This window comes from Lachancea lanzarotensis, scaffold LALA0S03 (genome assembly GCF_000938715.1).
Source record: "Lachancea lanzarotensis genome assembly LALA0, scaffold LALA0S03, whole genome shotgun sequence".
Taxonomy (NCBI): Eukaryota; Fungi; Ascomycota; class Saccharomycetes; order Saccharomycetales; family Saccharomycetaceae; genus Lachancea; species Lachancea lanzarotensis.
In genome coordinates, this window is record NW_019212881.1 from 906697 (window position 1) to 929732 (window position 23036).

The following is a 23036-nucleotide window of genomic DNA, read 5'->3' on the forward strand; positions in this document are numbered from 1 at the left end:
GCAAACTCTACTTTTAAGACTTCACGAGCGTAATAATAAATAAATGCACGTAGTTGATCCCAAACGTACCGTCTTTCGATGATTGATGGTAAGACGAATATTTTCACCACTGTCTTGCTTATATAGTTTTTGTCCGTGCTCGGCTCCACAAGGTCACAGTTTCGCTTACTTAACCGCGACTGCGCGGGAATCATTGCTGTCACGCTGTATGGGCATTTTTTGTTCAGGCTCCGATATCGAAATTGGGCGTGACCTTGGACAGTTATCATTCGTAGAGAGACATAATAGCGGAAAACGGTTCAGGATTGGAGGCGCAAGATAGAGGAGAGACACAGCAGTACCTGAACAGATAGGAAACGGAGACGTAACGTTAAGACTTCTTGTGTGCAAACATAGCGAAGAAAACTGGAATGAAACAATCATATGCAAAAGCGAATGGAAAAAAAAGTATTATGGGGCGAGCCGGGACTCGAACCCGGGACCTCCCGCACCCTAAGCGGAAATCATACCTCTAGACCACACGCCCTGTAAATTTGGATGGAAGACGAGGCCCTAAGATTGCATCACTAAGAAAACAAACGGCCACGGGATGCTCCATGATAGTTTCGAGGGCCAAGAAACTGAGTCTTTTACCGTTTGTTTGAAATTGTCGCGGGTTTTCTCGACAGTCAAAAATTCTTGATGTCCCGGAGTAGGTATTCCTGTTTTGTTTTATTTTGGTTCGGCCTACTGTTGTTTCCAGTTTTGTTCCTTGGTTTTCGTTTTCAAGTACGTGGGTAAGTCCAGTCCGTCAGCGAATGCCCACTGTCGATTTCAGTTCCATACTGTTGGCATTTTCCCATTTCTTAACAGTCGCATAACCCAAGTTTCTCCTTTGCACATGCACGGACGTTGAGTCAAAGTTTCTCGCTCTCTCACGTATGGCTCGTAGAATTGCATACGTCGCTTCGACTTTAGTAACGTGCATCTGATGACGAGTGAATTGTCTCAGTCAGGCAACTCTTGAAAAAAAAACAACCATAACGATTGTAAATCCGACGTTTTTTTCGCCGTTCCCCGGCGGTGAAACAATCGTGCTATCTAAACCCAGAGCTACCACTACCTTTATTTTTTTTCTGGTGAGTCCCACTTGTTTTTCTAATTCTTTTTTTGGATAGTTTTCCCGCTTTCATCGCTTTGTTCACCGTGCCCAGCACGACGCGCCATGTCAGCTGCGTGCCCTCACAAAATTTCTTGAAAATTAATCCGCAGAAAAAAAGAGGAAATTTGGAATATTCAAGAACAGCGGCGATGGGGCAAGTCAGAACGCATCAAGTGACGGGGAGAACTCTTTTTATAATCAGAGGTCAAAGTTTCAAGTAAATTTGAGAGTGACAATACCAAAGTATATCAAGAAACTTATAGTAGGTGGCGTTCTTTTTTAACCGAATCTTAGAGTAGGACAAGACAGTTCAAAGCAAGCCTCATAGTACATTATTAAGAGGGCGAATCGCAGCAGAGAGGCACACAGAATTTAAAGCGAAACTTTTTCCTTCAAAAGGCTTAGGAAAAGCTACTCGTTCATAGGGAAACACCGCGAAACCAGAAATTAGGGTGTCTGTTTGAGCGTTCGTTCTGCTGTTTGGTGAACGCTGCTTTTTCAGGGCCATTTCGACTCCCCCATTAGGTTCGACTATCTCATCCGGCCTTGCAACAAAAACCAGAGAGCATACGTTCAGGTCCCCACGTCACAGGAAAAGATCAAATACACCACATCCCTTTGCATTACAAAAGATGACTGCCTCTTCAATAGAAGCAGCGCCGATCAAAAGCCGCAAAAATGGCCTGTCATCGAAAATTGGCAAAATCTTTGGAGCTGGGAAAAGCGCCCCTGCTACGGGTCTCGGGTCTGGTGAAGTCTCGTCTTCTGTCAAACATGCGCAGATCCCTTCCCCAACCAACTCGTCACTGTCGCTAGAAAGCACCCACAACAAAGCCCTCCATGGTTCGGAACCGTCAAGTCCCAGCTCTCCAGCAACGTCTCTCAGCGGACGTGGATCTCAAAATGGCTCTCAAGACGAGAGCACGCTTGCCACTTACAAGTCAAGGTCCGAGAACGTGGAGCAACCCACGGTGAGTTCTCTCAACATAGCCGCTATGGCCTCTGCCGGTTCTGGGCGGTTTGTTGTGTTGAAGAACAACATGCACGAGCACCATTTAAAGAATGCGAAACGCCAAGAAAAGCTCAGCAGCATGATTAAAAATATTCTTGGCGCTCAGAAACTGCGAGGCGAAGCAAAGTCCGCAGTTCCTGATATCTTGATGAACAAAAAGAACCCACGAAGCATTCCTGATGACCCACCGTCTCTCTTCTCTGGATTTGTACGACAAGCTACGTCTTTCGAACAGGATCAAATCTACAGTGGGGCTTCTCAGACTCCTAAGAAATTTTATAAGAAGCAACAAGACCGCTCTTCCGAAATTAAAGGTCCTGCAACTGACCCAATTCGTACATTAAAGGAAAACTCAGCTTGCTTCGCTGAAAAATATGGGCGGTGTCAGGAAGTTGTCGGGAAAGGAGCTTTCGGCGTTGTTAGGATTTGTCACAAGAAGGCACCTGAGGAGATTCACGGCGAGAAGCTCTACGCAGTCAAAGAATTCAAGAGAAGGCCTACAGAGTCGCCCGACAAATACTCCCGAAGACTGACATCTGAATTTTGCATTTCTTCTTCTCTAAAGCACACCAATATCATCATGCCTCTCGACTTGTTTCAGGACGCAAAAGGCGATTATTGTCAGGTCATGGAGTATTGCCACGGCGGTGATTTGTTTACTTTGATCATCGCTGCTGGTAGATTGGAATACATGGAAGCAGACTGCTTTTTCAAGCAGCTAATTAGAGGTGTGGTTTATATGCACGACATGGGCGTATGTCATCGCGATCTGAAACCTGAAAATCTTTTATTGACATCAAACGGCGTTTTGAAGATTACTGACTTTGGGAACAGTGAATGTTTCCGTATGGCGTGGGAACGAGACATCCATCTAAGTGGTGGTGTATGCGGATCGAGTCCTTATATCGCGCCAGAGGAGTATACTCATGACGAATTTGATCCACGCCCAGTGGATATCTGGGCGTGTGGAGTAATATACATGGCAATGAGGAGCGGTCGTCAGCTGTGGAGCACAGCTCAAAAAGAGGATGAGTTTTTCATGAAGTACCTCACCGGCAGGAAAGACGAGGCTGGCTACGAGCCAATCGAAAAATTAAAGAGGGCGCGTTGCCGAAATGTTATTTATTCCATTCTTGATCCAGTTCCCAGCAGAAGAATAAGTGGAAAACAGATTTTGAATAGTGAGTGGGGACGAGAAATCAATTGTTGCCATGAGGGCCAGCCTCTCAAGGAATGATAGTTGTCATTGCCTTACACACACAATTGCATGCATTCCAAAATATTTTTGGACTTTGGTGATATTATTGTATCTACCTTTATGTATTATACCCTGCAACCACGAAACCCTTAAGATTGCTAAGCTTTTGAACCATGAATTATTTAAAGGACACCAAGGCGGTTCACAATAGCTCCTCAATGTTGAAGATGGTGACGGTAGTTACCCCAAAGAAGCGCGGGCGCTTCTTCGAGTACTTAAACAAACTTGTTGATAGAAATTGAATTTTAGTACATCTTGAAGTATCATCTCATCAAAATTGTTCATAATTAATGGATACCTTTTTATCACTGAGTCGCTGTCGCCTTTTGTTTACAAACTTCAGTCCAGATTCCTCTTCATTAGGGCTGATACCATCTGGTGCCATGATGAGCTCCTCATGACCCAAGTAGAACAGTTTCATCACATTGCCAAAAGCTGCAACCATGGCTTTAGCGCCAAACTTTTCAAAGGATCCAATTCTATTCGTTAATAAACCATTGATGCCCGCCGGAATCTTGTAATAGGTTACCAGTCCATTCGCTGTCATTGTCCAGCCTTCCCATATGTCATGAATATTGTATTCGACCGATTTTGAGGGCTTCATACTGCGGCTTTCGAGCCTTCCCCTCAATCTCAGTTCGCCAGCCTTTATGCCTTCAGACGCACTTCTCATCATGGATTTCGAACCAGATATGGTCGCAAAGTCCTTCTCCTTTTTTTTGATTCCAATTATTACGTTGTTGTCTGTCGAATCCCATTTATCAATATCTGGAAGCCAGTACTTCTTCTCGACCACTGACTCGAGCCCGAGGCATCTTATTTCTCTTGGATCTCTTTCTACACGCAGACATATACTTGTCTTAGTTCTACTCTCAAGCTTGAATGTGCTCAAAACCAATGTCGACGTATATCGCTCAGTGTAAGCAATTGAGAAAGTTGAAACGGACGCGCTACCGCAGAACTTACAATGCGTAGGCTGGTCATGAAAGATGCGAAGCGATCCTGGCATATAATTCGCAAGTTTGAACGTCTTGATCACGGTTCCCGTCTGAGCATCTACTAGATCAGCCTCGTTCGACTTGACGAGCAAAAGCATCCCCACAAACGGTATCAGAAGTGTTGATATTATACCATTAGTAGATGAACTTGAGCTTCCAATTTTTCCTTCTTGTTCCTGATTTGTATGATGCATCAAAGTGGCTGGGGTCATCAGTTTCTGGCCCCTGTTGAAAGAATTCCTTACTAAAACAAGCCTTCTGGGTCTCCATTTATTGTTCACAACAGTGGATATAAAGACCTCGCCTTCGGTGTCGCAAATGATGAGCCGATCGTTTACTCTCGGTGTAACCAATCGCTTGCAGGATACCAGTGGAAAAGCAGAATTTGTGACTTTTGAACTCTTCACATCTCCCTTAATATCCACTGCATGAATATCACCATCAGTAGTGATGAGAACCAGTTCAATGTCTTCTGTGTCTCCAGTATCAAGAAGTGATGTCTTATCTTCATATTTGGAGGCAAACGCAGGAGTTGCAGAAGATGCCGATTTCGTCGAAGATATCGAGGCGTTGCTTCCCCGCCTTTTTAAGGCATTTGCAGGTACGTCCTGTCGTGCCTGGTGCTTGAGAGCAGATCTGGCTTGCTTTTTCATGAAAGCCGGTCTCGTTTTCGTGCGGAAAAAAGACTCAAGAACATGTACATTCGACAAATCAAGCTTCATTGACCAAATAAATTTGAGGCTTTCCCTAGACCAGCATGATATCCGACCAGACTTGCCAAAGACCGCAGTGAAATTGCCGTTAGAACTTGTAACGGCCGTTAGCACAGGCCACAACTGTCTGTTTAGAGGAATTTCTGTCGGCAGTGGTACCGGATTAGATAAAGGGGACCATATCAAAAGCCTCCGATCAAGTCCGACCGACATAATGAAGGGCGACTCTGATGTGTAAATTCCCATAATATCTAAAGTATGTCCACCTCGAGATAGCTCCTTGGCATGAAAAGAAGGGCTGTTATGGGGATTCAAGTGCGAAGAGCTCCCATGGGAAAAATTGGCTTCTCGTTGCTTAGTACTGCGTTCTTTTAGTTGGGGCCAGGCCTGCAATTTGTCAAAGAGCGTCTGAACGACTAGTAGCGCGACAGACGAGACGAGCACCAGTATCACGGTGATCTCCAGGAAGAAATATAGGTCGAACTTGTAAGATGAAACGAGGGGCATCTGAAAGGCATCAATCAGACCTTGCTGACCATTTCTAAATGAACTTAAGCCATTTTTTAGGGCAAGTATTCTATCATCGGCTGACCATGAAATGTAATACGTTCCAGTTTTATGATGTGCTAGAACTAGCTGAAGAATAGAGTCTCCTTCAACAAGCGACACAGAGCTAGACGTTTTAAAAAGAGCCAGTTTCGAAAATCGCCAATGCAACAAAATGTCTACCAGAGACGATGAAGACCTGACCAAGTGATACCTCAGATTAGTAAGGTACTGGGAGAACATCACAACGCTGATACAGTGAGAGTATATTGTCGTATTGCCATTCAGAATAGACCAAAGATAAGCCGTCAAACTGAACTTACTAGTATGTGCGCGTTCGTCGTCCAGGGACGTATCATTGGCTTCACCATTGGTGCTTTCGAAAGGCCGCTCAGGTTTTTTCAGACGATTGTAATCCGAGCTCAATATTGCTGTAAAAGCAAGTGCTTGAACGACTATGCAGCTCACAAATGCAAAGGCTAGATAAATGCTCGTTCGCCTGTTGAAAGGAAATAAAATTACGCTCGACAGCAGGGAAATCATTACTGTTCTGCAAAGTGAAAAGCTAGAATGAACAGAGGCATCAATATAACTCGGAGTTGACGCATTGTCAGAGTCCGAGCCAGTATTAGAATCTGGCAAAAGTGGCCCGTCAGCAAAAGCACTACCTGATGTATTTGATAGCCTCTCAAGCAGGCCACACGAAGATATCATCAATATAGGGAACCATCTCAGAGGGAACGGAATGGCATCACCTCTTTTGCCGAAGAAGAATATTGTCAGTGTATTCGAGGCAGCAACACTAAGTACTATTTGCGCGGCAAGAGCCGCACAAACACCTAATTTGGAGTTCACCATAGTCACCCTGTTGAAGTGTTTCCAAAACTGTAGAGCAGAGAATAAACCGATAAGCATTGCCCATAATAAATCTTGACGTGTAGCGGATTCTACATCGACTTTCAACAGGGTCTCAAAATTATCGCCAGTATTTGCTGAAGAGTGGAAAAATTGATACCCCGTTGAGTTAGAAAGTTTGGATAGCTTAGCAACATTATCGTTCAATGAGTTTCTCAAAAAAATCTGATTATCGGCCGGAGTCAAGACGTTCACGACAACAGTTTGTGCAGAGGTAAAGTACCCGTTAACTTTCAAAGCATTTCTCAAAGAATTATGTGGAATTTCGTCAATTTTAGAGTTCAAAGTTCTAAGCGGATATGGGTCTCTGCTCAGAAGCTCGAGGGAGCTGTTCCATAACTGGTAGGGCGTTTCCACGCAGGTCACCTCACAAGTTTCGAGCACATCCTCGAGAAGCTTGTTTTGGACAGCCAAGGTCTCCATCAATGCCCCCTTTCTTAATATGTTGCCATCATTTCCTCGTGATATCCATAACTGGGCCATCGAATAGTTCGGCGAGAGCCCACTGACATCCACCGCCAATTCAATCTTGCTCAAATAGTGGTCCATGAAAACATTGTCGTGCGGCAGCTTTGTTAGCGTAGAATACGCAATGATGAAGATTGTGACGAAAGGGATAAGTATTGCGGATAACGGACGTCGCACCGCCCATAGGGAGAGCTGGTACAGCCATTGATGTGTGATGTTCGCTCGTGAGACTACCATTGTTCAATAGATAATGATAGAAATTTGAAAGAGATTTGTGAGCAGATAACCAACAAAATTCATTTAGATTAGCACACCGCGCACCTGAGCTAGGGTTGAGGATTGGCCGCGCACATATTTTGAGATAAAGGAACGTTGATCATTTTCATGCACATTGATCGTCTTTTTCAACTATGACAGTATTTTCTGACACGTGACTCCCATATGCCGTAGAGCTGAACATCGAAGTGAGGGCAAAGACGAAAGCTTAAGACAAGAAATTGAAAAAGATTCCTAGTTTTCTCGTCGCTTTTGTTGGAGGGCGTGTGTTTAGTAGGGCATGTAGATCATCCTCATAATGTGCACAAATCTTGTGCCTTTATCTGAAGAAATTCGAAACCAGTTACTACCACGTGATTGCTCTTGGAAGACAGAGGTTCTCATCGTCTTCTTGAGCTAACATGCGGCGTAACACATCATTCCTAAAAGGAACCTTTGCAGTACCTGATATTTACTCCAGGAAGCTTTGACTTTTGCATTGACCTCTACGTGAATTCAATCGCTTAATTCATTCTCGTACGGCAGCACTAATCTGGTGTGTTATACTGCTAGATAACCACAAGAAACTATACGATGTCGATATTCAACCTCATTCATCAGAGTTGAAGACCTATTGTCAAATGTTTTCCTTGTATGCTACATGATTCGCTCATCAATTGCTTAAAATGCATCACTAGAAAGTGCATTATCGCAGCACTTCAGGATGTATGTTGTCAACTGTCGCATTAGTTCAAGATCAAGTAACCGTTATACTATGTTTCACGAAAACTGAGGGAGAGCCACACTCGGGGCTGGAAGTACACTTCTCAAAGGAATATAGCGCTGTCTCTGTATGGAACATGGAAATTTGAGGCGGCCATCCAAGAAAGTGATCAATGGCATACTTCGACACGACCTCCACAGAAGTACACCCCGCGTACTTTGGACATACTTTATTGTTCACAAAATCGCTGTACCTCAATTATGCTTAGGTTCCAATTAATTGATTAAAATTAGAGGTGGAACTTAGCGATAACTTCCCTTTCATCAGACCGGATAAAATATTCAGCAATTTAAACATTTGGTCAAGATTTACACATGGTACTTTACTTGACCTCTTTCGCATGAACGAAAACATTTTACTGAGCACAAAAAACCCTTTTCTTGTATTTTTACGTTCTGTACATCGATGTTCGATCTCATAAAGATGGCAATCCTATCCTAGAGATCTTAGCACATTGTCATGTTTTATTTGCAGCGCCTGATCTTTTTATGAGATTGAAACACCTTTTTTTCTCTTGATAATATGTTCTCTGAACAATCCGTTACAATCTTGGGCTTTCTATGGTTTAGTTCCTGACATCATTTCACATTATTAGCAGAGTTAATTTTACACAATAGTAACTTCTCGGGCGTGTGGCGTAGTTGGTAGCGCGCTCCCTTAGCATGGGAGAGGTCATCGGTTCGACTCCGGTCTCGTCCAATTTTTTTGCTATTTCCTAAATGTTTCTGCAATCAGCTACTTTACTGCCACCCAGCTCACATCCTCTCAATTGAGCTGGTGGAAGGCGATTGAGGTTCGAAGCATGTAAATTAGTGATTGACTACACAAGCACCTGGCTGATTAGTGAATACAACATAGAACCCGGAAGCATACATAAGATTGCCGGCCATCCAAAGTTTATATCACCTTGGTGGATGTTCAGTTAGATTGGAGCAAGCTGGGAGCCTTCACTTGAAGCCTAATGCACAAATGTTGAGACTGTTCATTTGTTGCAAAAGTTGCGCAATTTTTTCGTCGAGCTGACCATTAGCATAATCGTCTCTCGATTGTTGGTCGAGGTACTGCTGGATTTGGGCAAGCCGTGTGTAGCCCTCAGTACAAAATCGCAGCTGTATTTTGACAAGAGCTTCGAAGCTCGGGTCATAATAGGGCACTCTTAGAGATACCAATTGGGGTAATTCAGTCTTGAGCTGATCATTCAAATTGTCGAATATATCTTTTGCCATCGAAAGTTCCTTTTCTGACCTGGGAAGTTTCGAGGCATCTTTGGCAGGCTTGTCGATAAGTCGACGCACTTTAGCTTTCGCTGCGTCATAGTCCTGTTTCTTGTGATCTCTCTTCTTAATTGCGTCAGCAATCTCGTTGAAGTATGTTGAGAATTTGGTAATCGGATCCAGTACAGTTTCTCTGAAAGGTCCATCAAGCTGCTTTACCGTCTCTGAATCAAAGTCCTGAACGCACTGTAGGTAATAGTTTCCGACATTATAGCCACCACCGCTCACAGACTTGGAGTCGTCGTAAAGACTTGAAATGACTTCCGCGATAGTCACTTGAGATGCTGTTACTGCACGTAGAGAGTCCAGGTAACCTTTAGCTTCCTTTTGCAGCTCCTTTCCTGCCCTCTCGAGGGTCTTGTAACGACGCTCTTCAATATCGTACTCTTTATCCACAGTCTTGTCGACATTCTTGATAAGTACACTGTTACCTGCTCGGTTAATAGCCTTTTTGAACCCGCCCCAACTCATTTCGGTGAGCCCTTCTTTGCTTTGAACTTCAAATCTCTTTTAGCGTTTCGAGGCTCCCGATGGAGTTCTCAATACTATGTCCCTTTCAAAAAAAACGTATTAAATGTGTAGATTATGTTTTAAGAAAAAGTTAGAGGCGCTTTAGTACAAAATGATATCGATGAACAGCCATCAAGCTTCAACTTGAGATCTTATCTGAGACAATCCTTCGAGAATATACGATGAGTTCGGCCCATGGGGTGTGAAAATTACCATTAAGTCACGAAAATAATTGGTCATACACTGTGAAAGAGAGGGGTACAAGATAGGGCAGGATGCCATGAGGGTCTACAGCTTGGCTTTAACCAGGTACACAGATGTGGATACCTAGTTGTGCGTGCGAAAAAGTAGGTGATGTCTCCGGCCACCATTGCCATTGTACAGCGAAAAGCGCACAGACAGCTTTATTCTTCAGCTGGCATCACTGTTCAACTAAAGATTCGTTTCCTCTTCCAAAATGATTATGCGGCTCGAGCGAAAAACTGCGACAGAAGTCGTAGAGCCGCATGGAAGCCTTTATCCCGGATGTCTCCCTGACCCATTTCTGAAGTAACGGGAGGTTTTATTCAAAGTTCCCTACTGAATTTTGATTTTCGAAACTGCTTTATTCCTGTAATACATCTTGTTTTCCAGCAACTCGGAGGAGGGTTGGTTTGTATCGGTAGGGAGAGTAAAAGCTGATCAGTACTATTTTCTCTTGGGTACGCTGGAAGAGTTTCTATAAGTCAAATCGAAGGTCTCTCGAAGTTTTCTTTGTTCTACTATGAAATGCGAATATGTGCCTGAAAGTATGGTGTCATAGCGTCCATTCGTCAATGTAAATAGCTTCTTCGTCGTTCGATGAGGGAGCTATGGCATTACGGCACCTGAATATGGAGAAAGAACTATCAGCGACTTCGGTGGACTGTTTTTCGGGTTGCGTCATTTCCAAGATGCTCAATAAGGAGATGCGGTAACAGTCAAAAGAAACTTTCTCGAGCTTGTCGTCATATACTAGGACTTGACACAGAGATCGTATGTCTGCAGTTGAAAGTTCGACATTAGCAACCTTGGCGCTGATTATGAAATTCAAAATATCGTTAGTGGATGCGAAGTTATTGACGTGTGATGCATAAAGAACTTCCTTGGCGCCTGTGAAGTTATTGAATCCGTTAGGATATGTTTTTTCGGCAACGAACCGCCACACGATCGTTAGCAAGCTGTTGATGAACTCTACGTCAAGTTCACTATCAGTAAACCACGGACCACCTGTAACCTCAATAGAGGGTTGTAAATTGTACAACATATAGATCTTACGCGTTGGGAACTTGACGCTTTTGACGCTTTTCACGTAGCGCTGAGATTCGAGAGACTTCAGACATTTCAGTACTACATGTGTGTGCAGGTTTGTTCTCGCCTTGATGGTTTTGGTCCATATACCTTCCCGTCCACTTGCTTCGATATAGGAATAGACTAGAGCTTCGTCAGCTGTCATAGCAGCTTTTTTTTTAGCTTCTGCAATATCAACCGCCTGAAACTTAAGCTCATTATTTTGCTTGACCAACTTTAGCAGATTTTTGTCTAAAAGTTCCTGAACTATGGACATAAGATCAGTAAGAGACGATGTATTTATTAAATCCTTTAATTCAAGCTGTGTAAAAAGGGCACCCACCCCTCTGGCAGTCATGCTGCCATGCAAAGTTTGAGCCCGGTCAGATAGACTCTGACCGCCTAGTAAAATGCCCTCCATGGTTGATGCTGGCCTCCCACAGAAGCGTTGTTTAGGAAATTTCCTGAGACGAGATACTAATAAATATACTAACTTTTATTAAATACGAAATTTTTCGATTTTCGGTTCCATTAACAAGTTCACGTGACGCGTAGTTTGGTACGTTTGAGACGTGAAAGCGCGCCTAATGCTGGAATCATTTCTTCTCTACTACAATCAATTCGAGGCCCACGTAACCTAGAACCAGGAAGAGCATGTTGAAAACAATAAGCAGCTTAACGTCAAACAGGAAATTTTTGACAAGAAAGCCAAACGTACTCAAAATTGTAGCTCCAGGAACTTCGATGTTAAGACCATATTTGGTCTCTTTCAGAATTAGCGTCTTAACCTCGTTTATGATTAGAGACTCGTAAGCGTAATAAAAGATCGATAGGTTCTTTAGGTATCTGAAGGCAATGTTGCTGATGTCTTTGGTGTTGATGAAGAGACCGCTGAATAGCAACGAAGCGAGCAATATCAAGACACTTATAACAATGGAGTTGTTGAGGTCCTCGACAAAAATTCCAACGGTGAGAATCTCCAATGAAATACCAAGGTTGAACAAGATCAAAATGCCGACAAATTTAAAAAACGCCGAATCCACCATGTTCAATCCAACCGTGGGATATACGACCAGTGCCAAAATCACTGGTGGCAAGACTCTCAATGGTAAAACGTCGCTCAAAATTTTGCTGATGTAATAAGCCATTGGACTGTAGTAATTGTTTGAGCGCTCTTTTAGAAAAATGAGCCTTTCTAATGAAAACGATGTCAAACCGGTGAAGGTCAAGAAACCAAAGTAAGTCAAAATAAAGAAAAAAAGACCCAAGCGGTTTTGAAATCCACTGATGTTGTTCTCGACATCATAGTATAGTAAGCCCAAAAAACAACCCAACAGCAGAGTAACGAGATAATTTCCCAATAGTAATTTGGGGTTTCTGTAAATGTTCTTGAAGGATCGCGAGCAGAGAATCATAAGCTGCTCTTCGAAAGACGCTGGTTTCGCGCTACTGAGAGCCTCTACAGCGTCTTCTGTTGATGAATCCTTGATAGCTTCAATATCTTGCATTAGCCCTGCAAATTGCTGACTCTCCTTGAACTTAGAGTGTAAAAGCTTTGTATTCAGCACGCCTAGACCTTGATCATCATCAGATCGATCCAACAGAGACCGCAGCTCGTCTCTGTGAGCAGCGTAGTGTTCCCATTCACCCTGAGTTGCCGTTGCAGAGTCCTTCCTGTTGTCTTGAATAGCCGGTAAGTCATGTGCATGTTCACCATGCAAGTTGGATTCAATATCATCTGGCGTAGCCAGGATTCTCGTGTATGTCTTCTTCGCCTCAAAAGTAATGTCGATCAAAAAGTCAGCAATATTATAGTCTGATGGACATTCGTACCCGTTATTGCGCAAGAAGTCGCTCACTTCTCTCGCGACACCAGAGTAGACAAGTTCACCCTGACTCAGCAAAATTAGTTTGTCGAATGAATTGTAAATATTGGATCGAGGTTGATGGATCGACAGAACAAGAGTTCTGTTGTAATGTAGGGCCAAACGCACCAAGCACTCAATTACGTTGTTTGCGTTATTGGAATCCAGGCCTGACGTGGGTTCGTCTAAAAATAAGATGGAAGGAGACGTGACAAGCTCACAGGCAATTGATACTCTTCTTTTCTCACCGCCACTTATTCCTCGTTCGAAATCGTCCCCTATTATCCGATCCTTTATATCAAAAATGCGAAGTTCTTCGAGAACCTGATACACCCTTTTTTGCTTCGTCAAGAAGCTCATCTTCCTTGGTAAACGCAACAAAGCACTGTTCAAAACAGTCTCATATACTGTTAATGTAGGCAACAGATAATCATCTTGGTCAACAAAACCAATAATCTTGGAAAGTTTCTGTTTCGAAAGCTCGCATCCATTTACTTTAACGGAGCCTGTTACTTTACCAGTCTTGTCTTTCATGGCCAAAATATCCAACAACGTGGTTTTTCCTGCCCCAGACCCTCCCATCAGAGCCAAAATCTCGCCAGGCTTCACAGATCCACTTACGCCATTCAGCAGCTTTGTTTCTCCCTTATCCGTCAAAACAGTATAACAGATGTCTTCGAAAGTCAGTGTCGATCTCAAGCTAGATTTTAAGGAGTCATCGTCCCCGTCGCTATCGTCACTCAATTGAACAGGTTGGCTACTGAAGAATGGGCTCCTTGAGACGAAGATAATGGCAATTACTGTGAGAGAAAGGAAAAGGAACGAAGTAGCAGAAAGCACTAAGATCTGAAACATGGAAAGACTGTCTTTGGATGGCTGCTCGTAACCTGGAATTTCACTGTAGTGCATGCATTCTCCCGACTCACATTTGAGTGTGATATAAGGATCACCAAAAATCGTAGTTATAAGGTCGTTCATACTAGGCTCACTGAATTTGCATTTTTTCGTGTTCAGGTCGCAACCGAAATCTCCTGGTCCTTTGATAGTCTCGGTCAGGAAGTCTGAGATGTCGATCGAACCACTCTGCCCACAAAGCATTTCTCCCGGCACGCACTTGCACTGTACAGATTCGCAGTGATAGTTGGACGAATTAGTTCTAAGATCGTGCTTGAATTCGCAAGACGATAGCCCACAATAGAAGCTCTCGACCTCTTGAATCCAAAACTGGAAATTACACTCCCCAGAAGCTTTGTCGCAAGAAAAGGTGACCTGGGGTTTTTTGCCATTCAATATTTGTATAATTTTAGCATTTGTGACATCGCAACCTTGATGAAATTTCTTGACAATCATTCCGTTCTTGTAGCATGTTCCCTTTAGCCCTTCTGGCATAAAAGCATCGCAAACGTCGTCGTTTTCGCATATATTACAATTGATTCCACCCCAGCCGTCTTCACATTGACAGCTCTCAGTATCGTTATCTCTTGGAGGTCTGCCATCGTTACCATCAGATAGCGCACCGCACAAAGGCTTCGAACAATCGTCCCCACCAAAGCCGTCTAGACACTCACATCTACCAGTATTTGAATTACAGCGGGAAAACTGTTTGCACTCAAAAACCGGTAGCATGCAGTTAAAACAGGGAGGACATTGACCCCCATCGTCCGGTGTTCTTGCCAGTTCCCACAAATCCATGCTGGACTCTGCGAAAGGTTGCTCGCTGAGAGCTAATGCCATGCTCGACAGAACTGCCAAGAGAGCAAGCAACATACTCAGCACATTAAGCTGTCTTCGAACATTCAAAATGAACATAGTTCAAGCCCGCGCCAGAAAAGAGGTAGGTTGTGAACCGTGTTGTTCTCTTGGAATTGTCAACGCGGAAAGGGCACCCTGCATTTTATTTAATATTAAAATCCCCTGACTAAATAACCCTGCACGAAGATGTCATGTGTTTCCAGATCAGTAGCAAGTCTAGTACGGCTTGCGACAGCATACCCGTAGTACACTTCGAACTTACTGAAGCCATTTTCATAGGCACGTCTTTGTCACTCAAATTTGATGAATAAAGGTATACTATTTGTTTGAAAAATGCTTTCGACCCCCGGCTAGTGGAAAATGAGCTTAAGAACCACATCAAGTAACAATCCTTCGCTCCTAGTTCTGTATTCGTAACGTAGAAAAGTGGGCCGTTGCAACTCGTACCACGGACCCTGCTTTCATTTAGGTTTTGAATGAAGCGCTTTTGACCCATTTTAGGCTCGTTAAAAAGTTTTATGCAGGAGATTTTACCATACTGTCGGAGCAACCCGAGAGGCCACATATTCGCAAAGAAGAATCGCCCAATTCTGGACTTTTGTATCATCAACTCTATCAAAGGTATCTTCTATTGTGTGCCAGTACGAAGGAAATGGCAAGGGGATCAAATGCAAAACAGGGACGCCGCGACTCAAAAATGGAATGTGGTCATCTTCGACTATGACACGATTCGTTTCCAGGTATCCGAGAATGCTGTCATCAAATAGGGTTTCTTTATGCGGCAATTCCTTCTGATTTAGAGCTTCAATGGACAGTAAAGCCTTGTATTCTTCATTCGACTTTAAGTAGAAACTAGGTACCCTGAGATGTTCCTTGCTTCCAAGTAAATCAAGCAAAATGAGCAGCCCAATATTGTTAATGTTTTCGCTAGAACTCCAACCAGCAGCAAGATGTTTAGCACCGTGTATCGAATCATCTTCAGTCCAGGTGTCAAGCGCTTCTTCACCATCAAAAAAAACTATTTTTACTCCATCAAACGCCTCGAGGGACTGCTTTCTCTTATCCGACCACCATTGGTCGACAGAGTAATCAAGAAAGTTGCTCAAAAACTCAGAAACATAAAGTAAAACAGAGCAGGATATAGCGCTATCTATGGCTCCAATGAAGCCCTCTGGCTTAATCTTCGAGTCATAATGAGCGGCCAAAACCAAGTAGTTGCTGGCATTTTGTCCCAAAGTGAAAACTAAATTGCAGAATTCAAGGCCCTTAGCTGTGAAACAATCTGATTCGAATGACCAGTGTGTACTGAGATTCTCGAAATGATTTTCCATGAACTTTCGGACTTCGAAAGATCCCGAGCTTCCAGGGGTCCTTGTGACATTGAAAGGAAGAAGCAGATTTCGAGAATCGATATTTCGAAGGCTCAGTCTGGAGTCTAGGGTTCTTGCATAAAAATCCTGACCCACAAGTACGGCTTCTATGACATGTAATAAAGTGGAGATATGTAAAAGCCTAATTAATGATCTCATTGTTTTCACAATGTATTTGAAGTTCCTAGCGTTCTTACTTTTTGATATATCAATTTTTAAACCAGTAGTAGAACACACGAAGCGAGTTTCTAACTGAAGCTCCAGAGATGAATGCAACGACGAAAAGTAGTATCATCTCATTCGGTTCCGCTACCTGGTCCGGGGTATCGGATGCGCCCGACTTTTTAAGTCAAAAGGCGTTGCTTCCCAAAAGCACAACAGATTTGGATACCAATCCGGTGCTGAGCGACATCTCACTACCAATGACCCTTGAACTATCGCAAGCTGACCAAGACATAGAAGGGAACACCAAGAGCAGCCTCGTGCGCAATACTGACGGGAGTTTGGGTTATATCTCACCTCCAGAACCATTGATATCCGCAGGTGTACAAGTGCATAATGATAACAACACAATAGGTCGTCATAAGAGTCCACAGTCGGAACATTCACCTAGCTGTCCAGATTCTTTAGACCCAAGTCATGAAAGCGGTCCATTTTCTATGCGTTCGCATCTGATGCCACTGCAAAGCAGTGCGCGCACAAAGCGCTCAAGCATCTACCAAGGGAAGCCAAGCGGGCCCATACTGATGAGAGGGCCTAGTCGCACCTCTCGCTCAGCTTATTTAGAGATGGACGATAGGAAATCCGTGAAAAGCATATCTTCTTCGTTAACAGCATCATTTTCAAAGAACTTTCTGTCTGGGTTCTATCGTGGTTATAGAAACGGTGAAAAACCGTCTCAAAACGTTCTTTCCAGGGAATATTGGATGAAAGATGAAAGCGCTAAAGAGTGCTTTTCATGTGCGAAGCCTTTCACTACATTCAGACGGAAGCACCACTGCCGCATCTGCGGTCAGATTTTTTGTGGAAGTTGTAGTTTCTTGATCGATGGCGGAAAATACCAACATGCAGGACGGATGCGAGTGTGCCGAAACTGTCATACACACTTCGATACTTTCAACAATTCTAGTGATGAGTCATCGATCGATGAAACTGCACAGGGTACACAAGCTACTCCCGACAATTCTCCAGATAAGGCGATACCAGGTTCCGATGTTTTGTTGTTGAAAGATGATGAGGTTCAAAGTATTTTAACAACCGGTGATGGAGCCAATTTGTTTCGTTCAACTCCCCCACCGCTTCCAAAAATGGCCATTCCAGCCACCCGACAGGGAGGCTCTCTGGAAATTTCAGTTCCAAACTTGACGAACTCTTTCAAAGCAGAAAATGCTTCGAGGTATCGACCTAGTATGAAGGATCGTTATACAATCAGAGACGTTGATATTTTGCAACCTTATAGGAAAGAGGAAAGTGGCACTTCGATAGGGTCTAATCGTCCGCAACAACCACTAGGACAGGGAAGTTTCCCTCACATTTCAAACTTCAAGCATTCTATTTCGAACTATATTAGCAGTGCAACAAATGCGGACGACCAAGGATCAACTGAACCCTCCGCAAACTCTGTGATTGAAAACCTTTCACGAAACGACTTTAAGTTCGAATTCAATTACGGAATGAATAACTTTCAAGGCTTTTTGGATTCTCCTCATCCTCAGTTGTCTCACGCTGCGGAGCGTAAACCAAGTAGGCGTACAGAGTCGTCGCCTACATTGGCAGGCTTCCAGGGCGGGACACCTTTAGATAGTGATTCGAGACACAGTGACGAGGGATCAGAAGACGAGAGATCTATGTCTTTATATGCTGCGCTCAACGACTCGCACCAGGACTCATATCTCGTGAGACCAACCAGAAGCAATACAAAGTCACTTCAAAGAGCGCAGGCGTCTCTTCGAAGAATGAACTCTCGTCGAAAGAGTCGAGGTCGCGGTTACCTGAAATCAAGTCTCAACTTGAAGCCCTTTGAATTTCTAACCCACAGCAGTCCCAATCTCAAAATAGCAGATGACAAAGATGATCAGCCGGAGAGGAAATCGGAGGTAGCGATGAATTCTGTCGTAAGCGCCGATCGACTTAAACCACGTAGTGAGGCCAGCTCGTCTTCTAGAGACATGAAACGGATAATTTCTACTGCTTCAGTCCTACGTATGAAGTCGCAGGAGAACAAAACAGAACTTAATTCCGTCTCACAAATTCACATGAATGCCTTGTTAAAGCAAGTACTGAATGATCAAGACGTTGATAACGTTAATAGATGGATTGAGGCCTTGAGGCCGATCTTGCAGGCACTACAAAATATCCGATTAGATGCCAGGAAGATGAGTGGACTTGATTTCAAACAGCACTACGTGAAAATCAAGCGCATTGATGGTGGAGATATTATGGATTCGAAGTTCATGAATGGCGTAATCTACTCAAAAAATCTACCTCTTAAGACAATGCCTCGCGTACTGAGATCTCCTCGAATATTACTGATCATGTTTCCGCTGGAATATCAGAAAAGTGAAACTCATTTCATGAGTATCGATTCCGTCATGGCTCAGGAGAGGGAATATCTGAAGAAGCTAGTGTCGAGACTTACAGCACTCAATCCTGATCTCATTTTAGTAGGCGCAAACGTAAGTGGTTATGCCTTGGAGCTACTCAATGAGGGTGGCATAGCTATTCAATTCAATATGAAACCTCAGGTAATCGAGCGAATTTCAAAACTGACGGATGCAAGTATTGCTATCACCGTAGACAAGCTTGCAACTAACTTAAGGTTAGGAACTTGCGGCTCGTTCGAGATAAAAACCTACCGCTACGGCAATGTGGTCAAGTCGTTCACGTTCTTGAATGACTGCAAACTTTTGGAAGGCGGGTGCATACTTTTACGTGGGGCCAACTCTGTTACGTTGAGAAAAATAAAGGATATCACAGAGTTCATGGTTTATACTGTATTTTCTTTGAAGCTCGAGAGCTCTTTTTTCAGTGACAACTTATTACAGCTATCGGTTGAATTCTACAAGGAACTGGCTTTAGGCCGAGAGTTATCATCACAGCCAGGTTACTTTACTGACTTCATTGACAAGTTCCATCAGAGAATACTATCGGTGTCACCAACTGTTGAATTTCCTTTGCCTTTCTTGCTTGAGAAGGCTCGTGCTTTGGAGTACGAACTGGTCGAGAAGGAAACAGAAGGCAACCTTCTCTTATCAAACCCTGAGTTTCACACTACTTATGTGAGCAAAACCATTCACGAACTCGGATTGGAGCCAGCTCTCACTAATCAAGATCTCAAGACCCTTGTGAAGTTCATTCACGAAAAAGAGGTCGAAAATCTAACAGCACAATTTAAATGGCGAAGTCGGCAATGGGAACTTTCATATGCGCTTTCCAAGAATATGCTTGGCACCGGAACTCATCAAAGTATCAATGTGCTTTACTCAATGATTTCCAAAAAAACGGCAACGCCCTGTATTGGGCCACAGCTTGTAGGCATAGACTTTTTTTGGGAGACGGACATTTCAATTGGGCAATTCGTTGAAAACATTGTTCAGATGGCCAATTTTCCCTGTGCGCATGGCTGCGGTAGCTTACTTTTAGATCACTATAGAAGTTACGTTCATGGCGTGGGGAAAGTTGACGTTTCGGTTGAACAATTTCAAAGTAGACTGCCATCCCTCAAAAATATTCTAGTTACCTGGAGCTACTGTAAAAAGTGCAACAGCTCAACTCCTATTCTCCAGATGAGCGAGAAAACCAGAAATTATTCTTTCGGGAAGTATTTGGAGTTGATGTTTTGGAGCAGAAACCAAGGAATCGAAATCGTCGGTAATTGCAGCCACGACTTTGCTAAGGATCACGTCAAATATTTCAGTCTGAATGATTGGATGGTAAGAATGGATTATTCTGAGATCGAAGTCCACGAATTAATCACTCCACGCTCCAAAATTACATGGAAGCCAAACATAGACATTAAACTTAAGGTCGAACTCTACTATCAAATTTTGGATAAAATCAACAACTTTTACGCAAGCGTCAACGACAGATTGGAACGAATAAAACTTGACAGCATACCGAGTGAGCAGGTTTCAGCGGGAGAGAAGAAAATTGTGGAACTCAAAGGAGACTCGTGCAGGGAAAAAGATTTTCTGACCGAACGAACTGACTCTATCTACAGAAATTCATTGGGTAATGAGCATCTTATTCTGAACACTGTCATAAAATCAGTTCATGACAATGCTGCCGGATGGGATTTGAAGTTCATTGATTTTGAGAAAACTTTTTTACCATCGGAGAGAGACGTGGCTAGAATAACTGCTGTACAGCTGAAAAAGCTTTTTAGAGACTCTGTGAAGAATGAACGTGACTACAGGCCAGCGGCCAAAAATTCAATTGCAGCCGACGAACAGCGGGACCTGTCTCTATCTCGGGATCAGCACTCTGCGACGAATCAATCGAATAACTCTCTTTCGGACGAAATCGATATCCTTAGATCCTACAAGACGCCGATACTTGAAAATTTGTCAGAGGATGCGAAATCTGTTCACAGAGAGCAAAATCCCACCGTTCGTCCACCAATGATTCGTCAAAGGACTACACCGACATTCAAAAAAAGTGTCGGTCGTAGATCTCTTCCGCTCTCCAAAGACGACACGTTTGTTGATGGAAGTGAAATAAACGAGTCTCATCTGACATCAAATAACGGGAACAGAAAAGCTTCGAGCGGAGCATCTTCGGCAGCAGTATCGAATTCAGTTCCCGTTAGTACTGCACTGCTAAGAAGCCACAGTAATGGGAGCGTGCAGAGTGGTAGTAGCCATCATGCTAAGGACCAGCATTCCGAAAGTAAAGTGGGCCAACTAGCGAACTTTTTTGATCAAATCCACTTTGATGCGTTATCCAGGGAGTTTGAATTACAAAGAGAGCTTGAAAGATTACACTTGAACAAGAACAAATATAAGGCAGTAAGGATAGAGCCATCCAAGCCCATTGTTGAGATCTATCAGAATGTCAAAGATGCAGTTGATGGTCCTTTGCACACCGACAATAGAAATGCAGGGAATGCCGCGAACAAAGGATCACGACGTGATTGGCATGGTGCCGGAGGAACTTTGAATCCAAGCAATGAGCTTGGGAACAAGTTAGAGCACTCAATCCATCAGTGGGGTGAGCAAATATTGCGCGGGGATGAAGAAAACAGAAGTAAAAACGACAGATTGATGGACATTGGGCCCGCCATTATAGATGGCAACAATAGCTCCAAAGAACAATCTACTACAGCTGAGACGAAAATTCAAGAAATTCCCAGTACTTCCCAGCCCGAAAGATCATCGTTGATGAAAATGCTGGCGAACTTCTGGGAAGATCGATCAGCAACCTTATGGAAGTCTTTGGAATACCCAACGGCGTCAACCGAGCACATCTTCGTTGATAGTCCTGTCATTATCCGCGAAGATGAACCTTCATCTTTGATTGCCTTCTGTTTAAGTTCCACAGACTACCTGCAGAAAATGGCTTCGCCAAATTCAACGAAAACGGCTGTCTCAGATTCAGAACTAATCACGTCAGATCAAGATGGAGATGACGCAGTCTCCGTCAGTCAGTCTTCAAACCCTCAGACAGAAGATGACCATTTTACTTTACGCGATCACGAGCAATACAAACAAAACCTGATAAGTTCCAGTGTCAAAGAAGCTCAGACACGAGAGGAGCCGCGCGTCGAAAGTGCGACCTCGCAAAGAACTCATGATACTAATGTTGAAAATGAACAGCCGAGTTTAGAACAGATTATGACCAAGAAGACAGCTATGCATTTGCGCTACCAATTCCAAGATGGCAATTCAATCATGTCTTGTAAAATCTTCTTCGCTGAACAATTTGATGCATTTCGTAAAACTTGTGGCTGTGAAGAAAACTTTATTCAAAGCCTTTCAAGGTGCGTGAAATGGGATTCAAACGGCGGTAAGAGTGGTAGTGCCTTTTTGAAGACTTTGGATAACAGATTTGTGATCAAAGAGCTTTCACATACAGAACTGGATTCATTCATAAAGTTTGCACCCAGTTATTTTGAATATATGGCACAAGCAATGTTTCACGATCTTCCGACCGCCATGGCTAAAGTTTTCGGATTCTATCAGATTCAAACCAAGAACTCAGAGAGTGGTAAAAGTTTTCAGATGGACGTCCTCATTATGGAAAATCTGTTCTACAACAAGAAAACCTCAAGAATTTTTGACCTGAAGGGCTCGATGAGGAACCGACATGTGAAACAGACAGGCAAGGAGAACGAGGTTCTACTGGATGAGAATATGGTAGAGTACATTTACGAGTCTCCCATATTTGTCAGAGAATACGACAAAAAGCTTTTGCGTGCTTCACTGTGGAATGACACTCTTTTTCTGGCTAAAATGAATGTCATGGATTATTCTCTTGTAGTTGGGGTCAACAACGAGGATCACACTCTGACAGTAGGGATCATTGATTTTATACGCACATTTACCTGGGACAAGAAACTCGAAAGCTGGGTCAAGGAAAGAGGTTTTGTAGGGGGCAGCACCAAGGAGCCGACTGTTGTGACGCCAAGGCAGTATAAAACCAGGTTTAGGGTTGCGATGGAAAGATATATTCTGATGGTTCCCGATCCTTGGTTCCAAGACAGCCACGAGTAGAAAAATGAAAAATGGCAAGGGTCTCGTCATAGTTATGATTTCTCTAAACAAGTAATACCTCAAAGTTTATTTTCGAGTGTTTCAAGTCATGGGTTTTCAAGGACACTGTTAGTGTGACGCATCCCGTTAGATGCAATTAAAAGTTCTCTATAAACTG

General features: G+C 43.4%; 7 protein-coding genes and 2 non-coding genes across 9 annotated transcripts; 3 read left to right on the top strand and 6 right to left on the bottom strand.

The window, feature by feature from the left end:
* Window positions 1–454: 454 nt before the first annotated feature.
* Window positions 455–526, bottom strand: LALA0_S03e09956r. Its single transcript has one exon. It is a non-coding gene; the product is annotated as a tRNA-Pro (tRNA).
* Window positions 527–1773: 1247 nt separating this feature from the next.
* SAT4 (LALA0S03e09978g1_1) lies at window positions 1774–3390 on the top strand (the record flags this gene model as incomplete). Its single annotated transcript, XM_022773511.1, has 1 exon — window positions 1774–3390. One exon carries the CDS (start codon window positions 1774–1776, stop codon window positions 3388–3390), a length of 1617 nt encoding a protein of 538 aa, XP_022627977.1.
* Window positions 3391–3682: 292 nt separating this feature from the next.
* LALA0_S03e10000g (LALA0S03e10000g1_1) lies at window positions 3683–7288 on the bottom strand (the record flags this gene model as incomplete). The annotated part of the gene is made up of 1 exon (XM_022773512.1): window positions 3683–7288. One exon carries the CDS (start codon window positions 7286–7288, stop codon window positions 3683–3685), a length of 3606 nt encoding a protein of 1201 aa, XP_022627978.1.
* A 1428-nt stretch (window positions 7289–8716) lies between these two features.
* Window positions 8717–8789, top strand: LALA0_S03e10022r. The gene has a single exon. It is a non-coding gene; the product is annotated as a tRNA-Ala (tRNA).
* A 248-nt stretch (window positions 8790–9037) lies between these two features.
* On the bottom strand, window positions 9038–9835 carry RVS161 (LALA0S03e10044g1_1; the record flags this gene model as incomplete). The annotated part of the gene is made up of 1 exon (XM_022773513.1): window positions 9038–9835. The coding sequence occupies one exon, from the start codon at window positions 9833–9835 to the stop codon at window positions 9038–9040; it is 798 nt and encodes a 265-aa protein (XP_022627979.1).
* Window positions 9836–10670: 835 nt separating this feature from the next.
* Window positions 10671–11603, bottom strand: RPC34 (LALA0S03e10066g1_1; the record flags this gene model as incomplete). Its single annotated transcript, XM_022773514.1, has 1 exon — window positions 10671–11603. The coding sequence occupies one exon, from the start codon at window positions 11601–11603 to the stop codon at window positions 10671–10673; it is 933 nt and encodes a 310-aa protein (XP_022627980.1).
* A 175-nt stretch (window positions 11604–11778) lies between these two features.
* On the bottom strand, window positions 11779–14856 carry ADP1 (LALA0S03e10088g1_1; the record flags this gene model as incomplete). Its single annotated transcript, XM_022773515.1, has 1 exon — window positions 11779–14856. One exon carries the CDS (start codon window positions 14854–14856, stop codon window positions 11779–11781), a length of 3078 nt encoding a protein of 1025 aa, XP_022627981.1.
* Window positions 14857–15329: 473 nt separating this feature from the next.
* LALA0_S03e10110g (LALA0S03e10110g1_1) lies at window positions 15330–16328 on the bottom strand (the record flags this gene model as incomplete). Its single annotated transcript, XM_022773516.1, has 1 exon — window positions 15330–16328. The coding sequence occupies one exon, from the start codon at window positions 16326–16328 to the stop codon at window positions 15330–15332; it is 999 nt and encodes a 332-aa protein (XP_022627982.1).
* Window positions 16329–16435: 107 nt separating this feature from the next.
* Window positions 16436–22879, top strand: FAB1 (LALA0S03e10132g1_1; the record flags this gene model as incomplete). The annotated part of the gene is made up of 1 exon (XM_022773517.1): window positions 16436–22879. The coding sequence occupies one exon, from the start codon at window positions 16436–16438 to the stop codon at window positions 22877–22879; it is 6444 nt and encodes a 2147-aa protein (XP_022627983.1).
* Window positions 22880–23036: the final 157 nt, after the last annotated feature.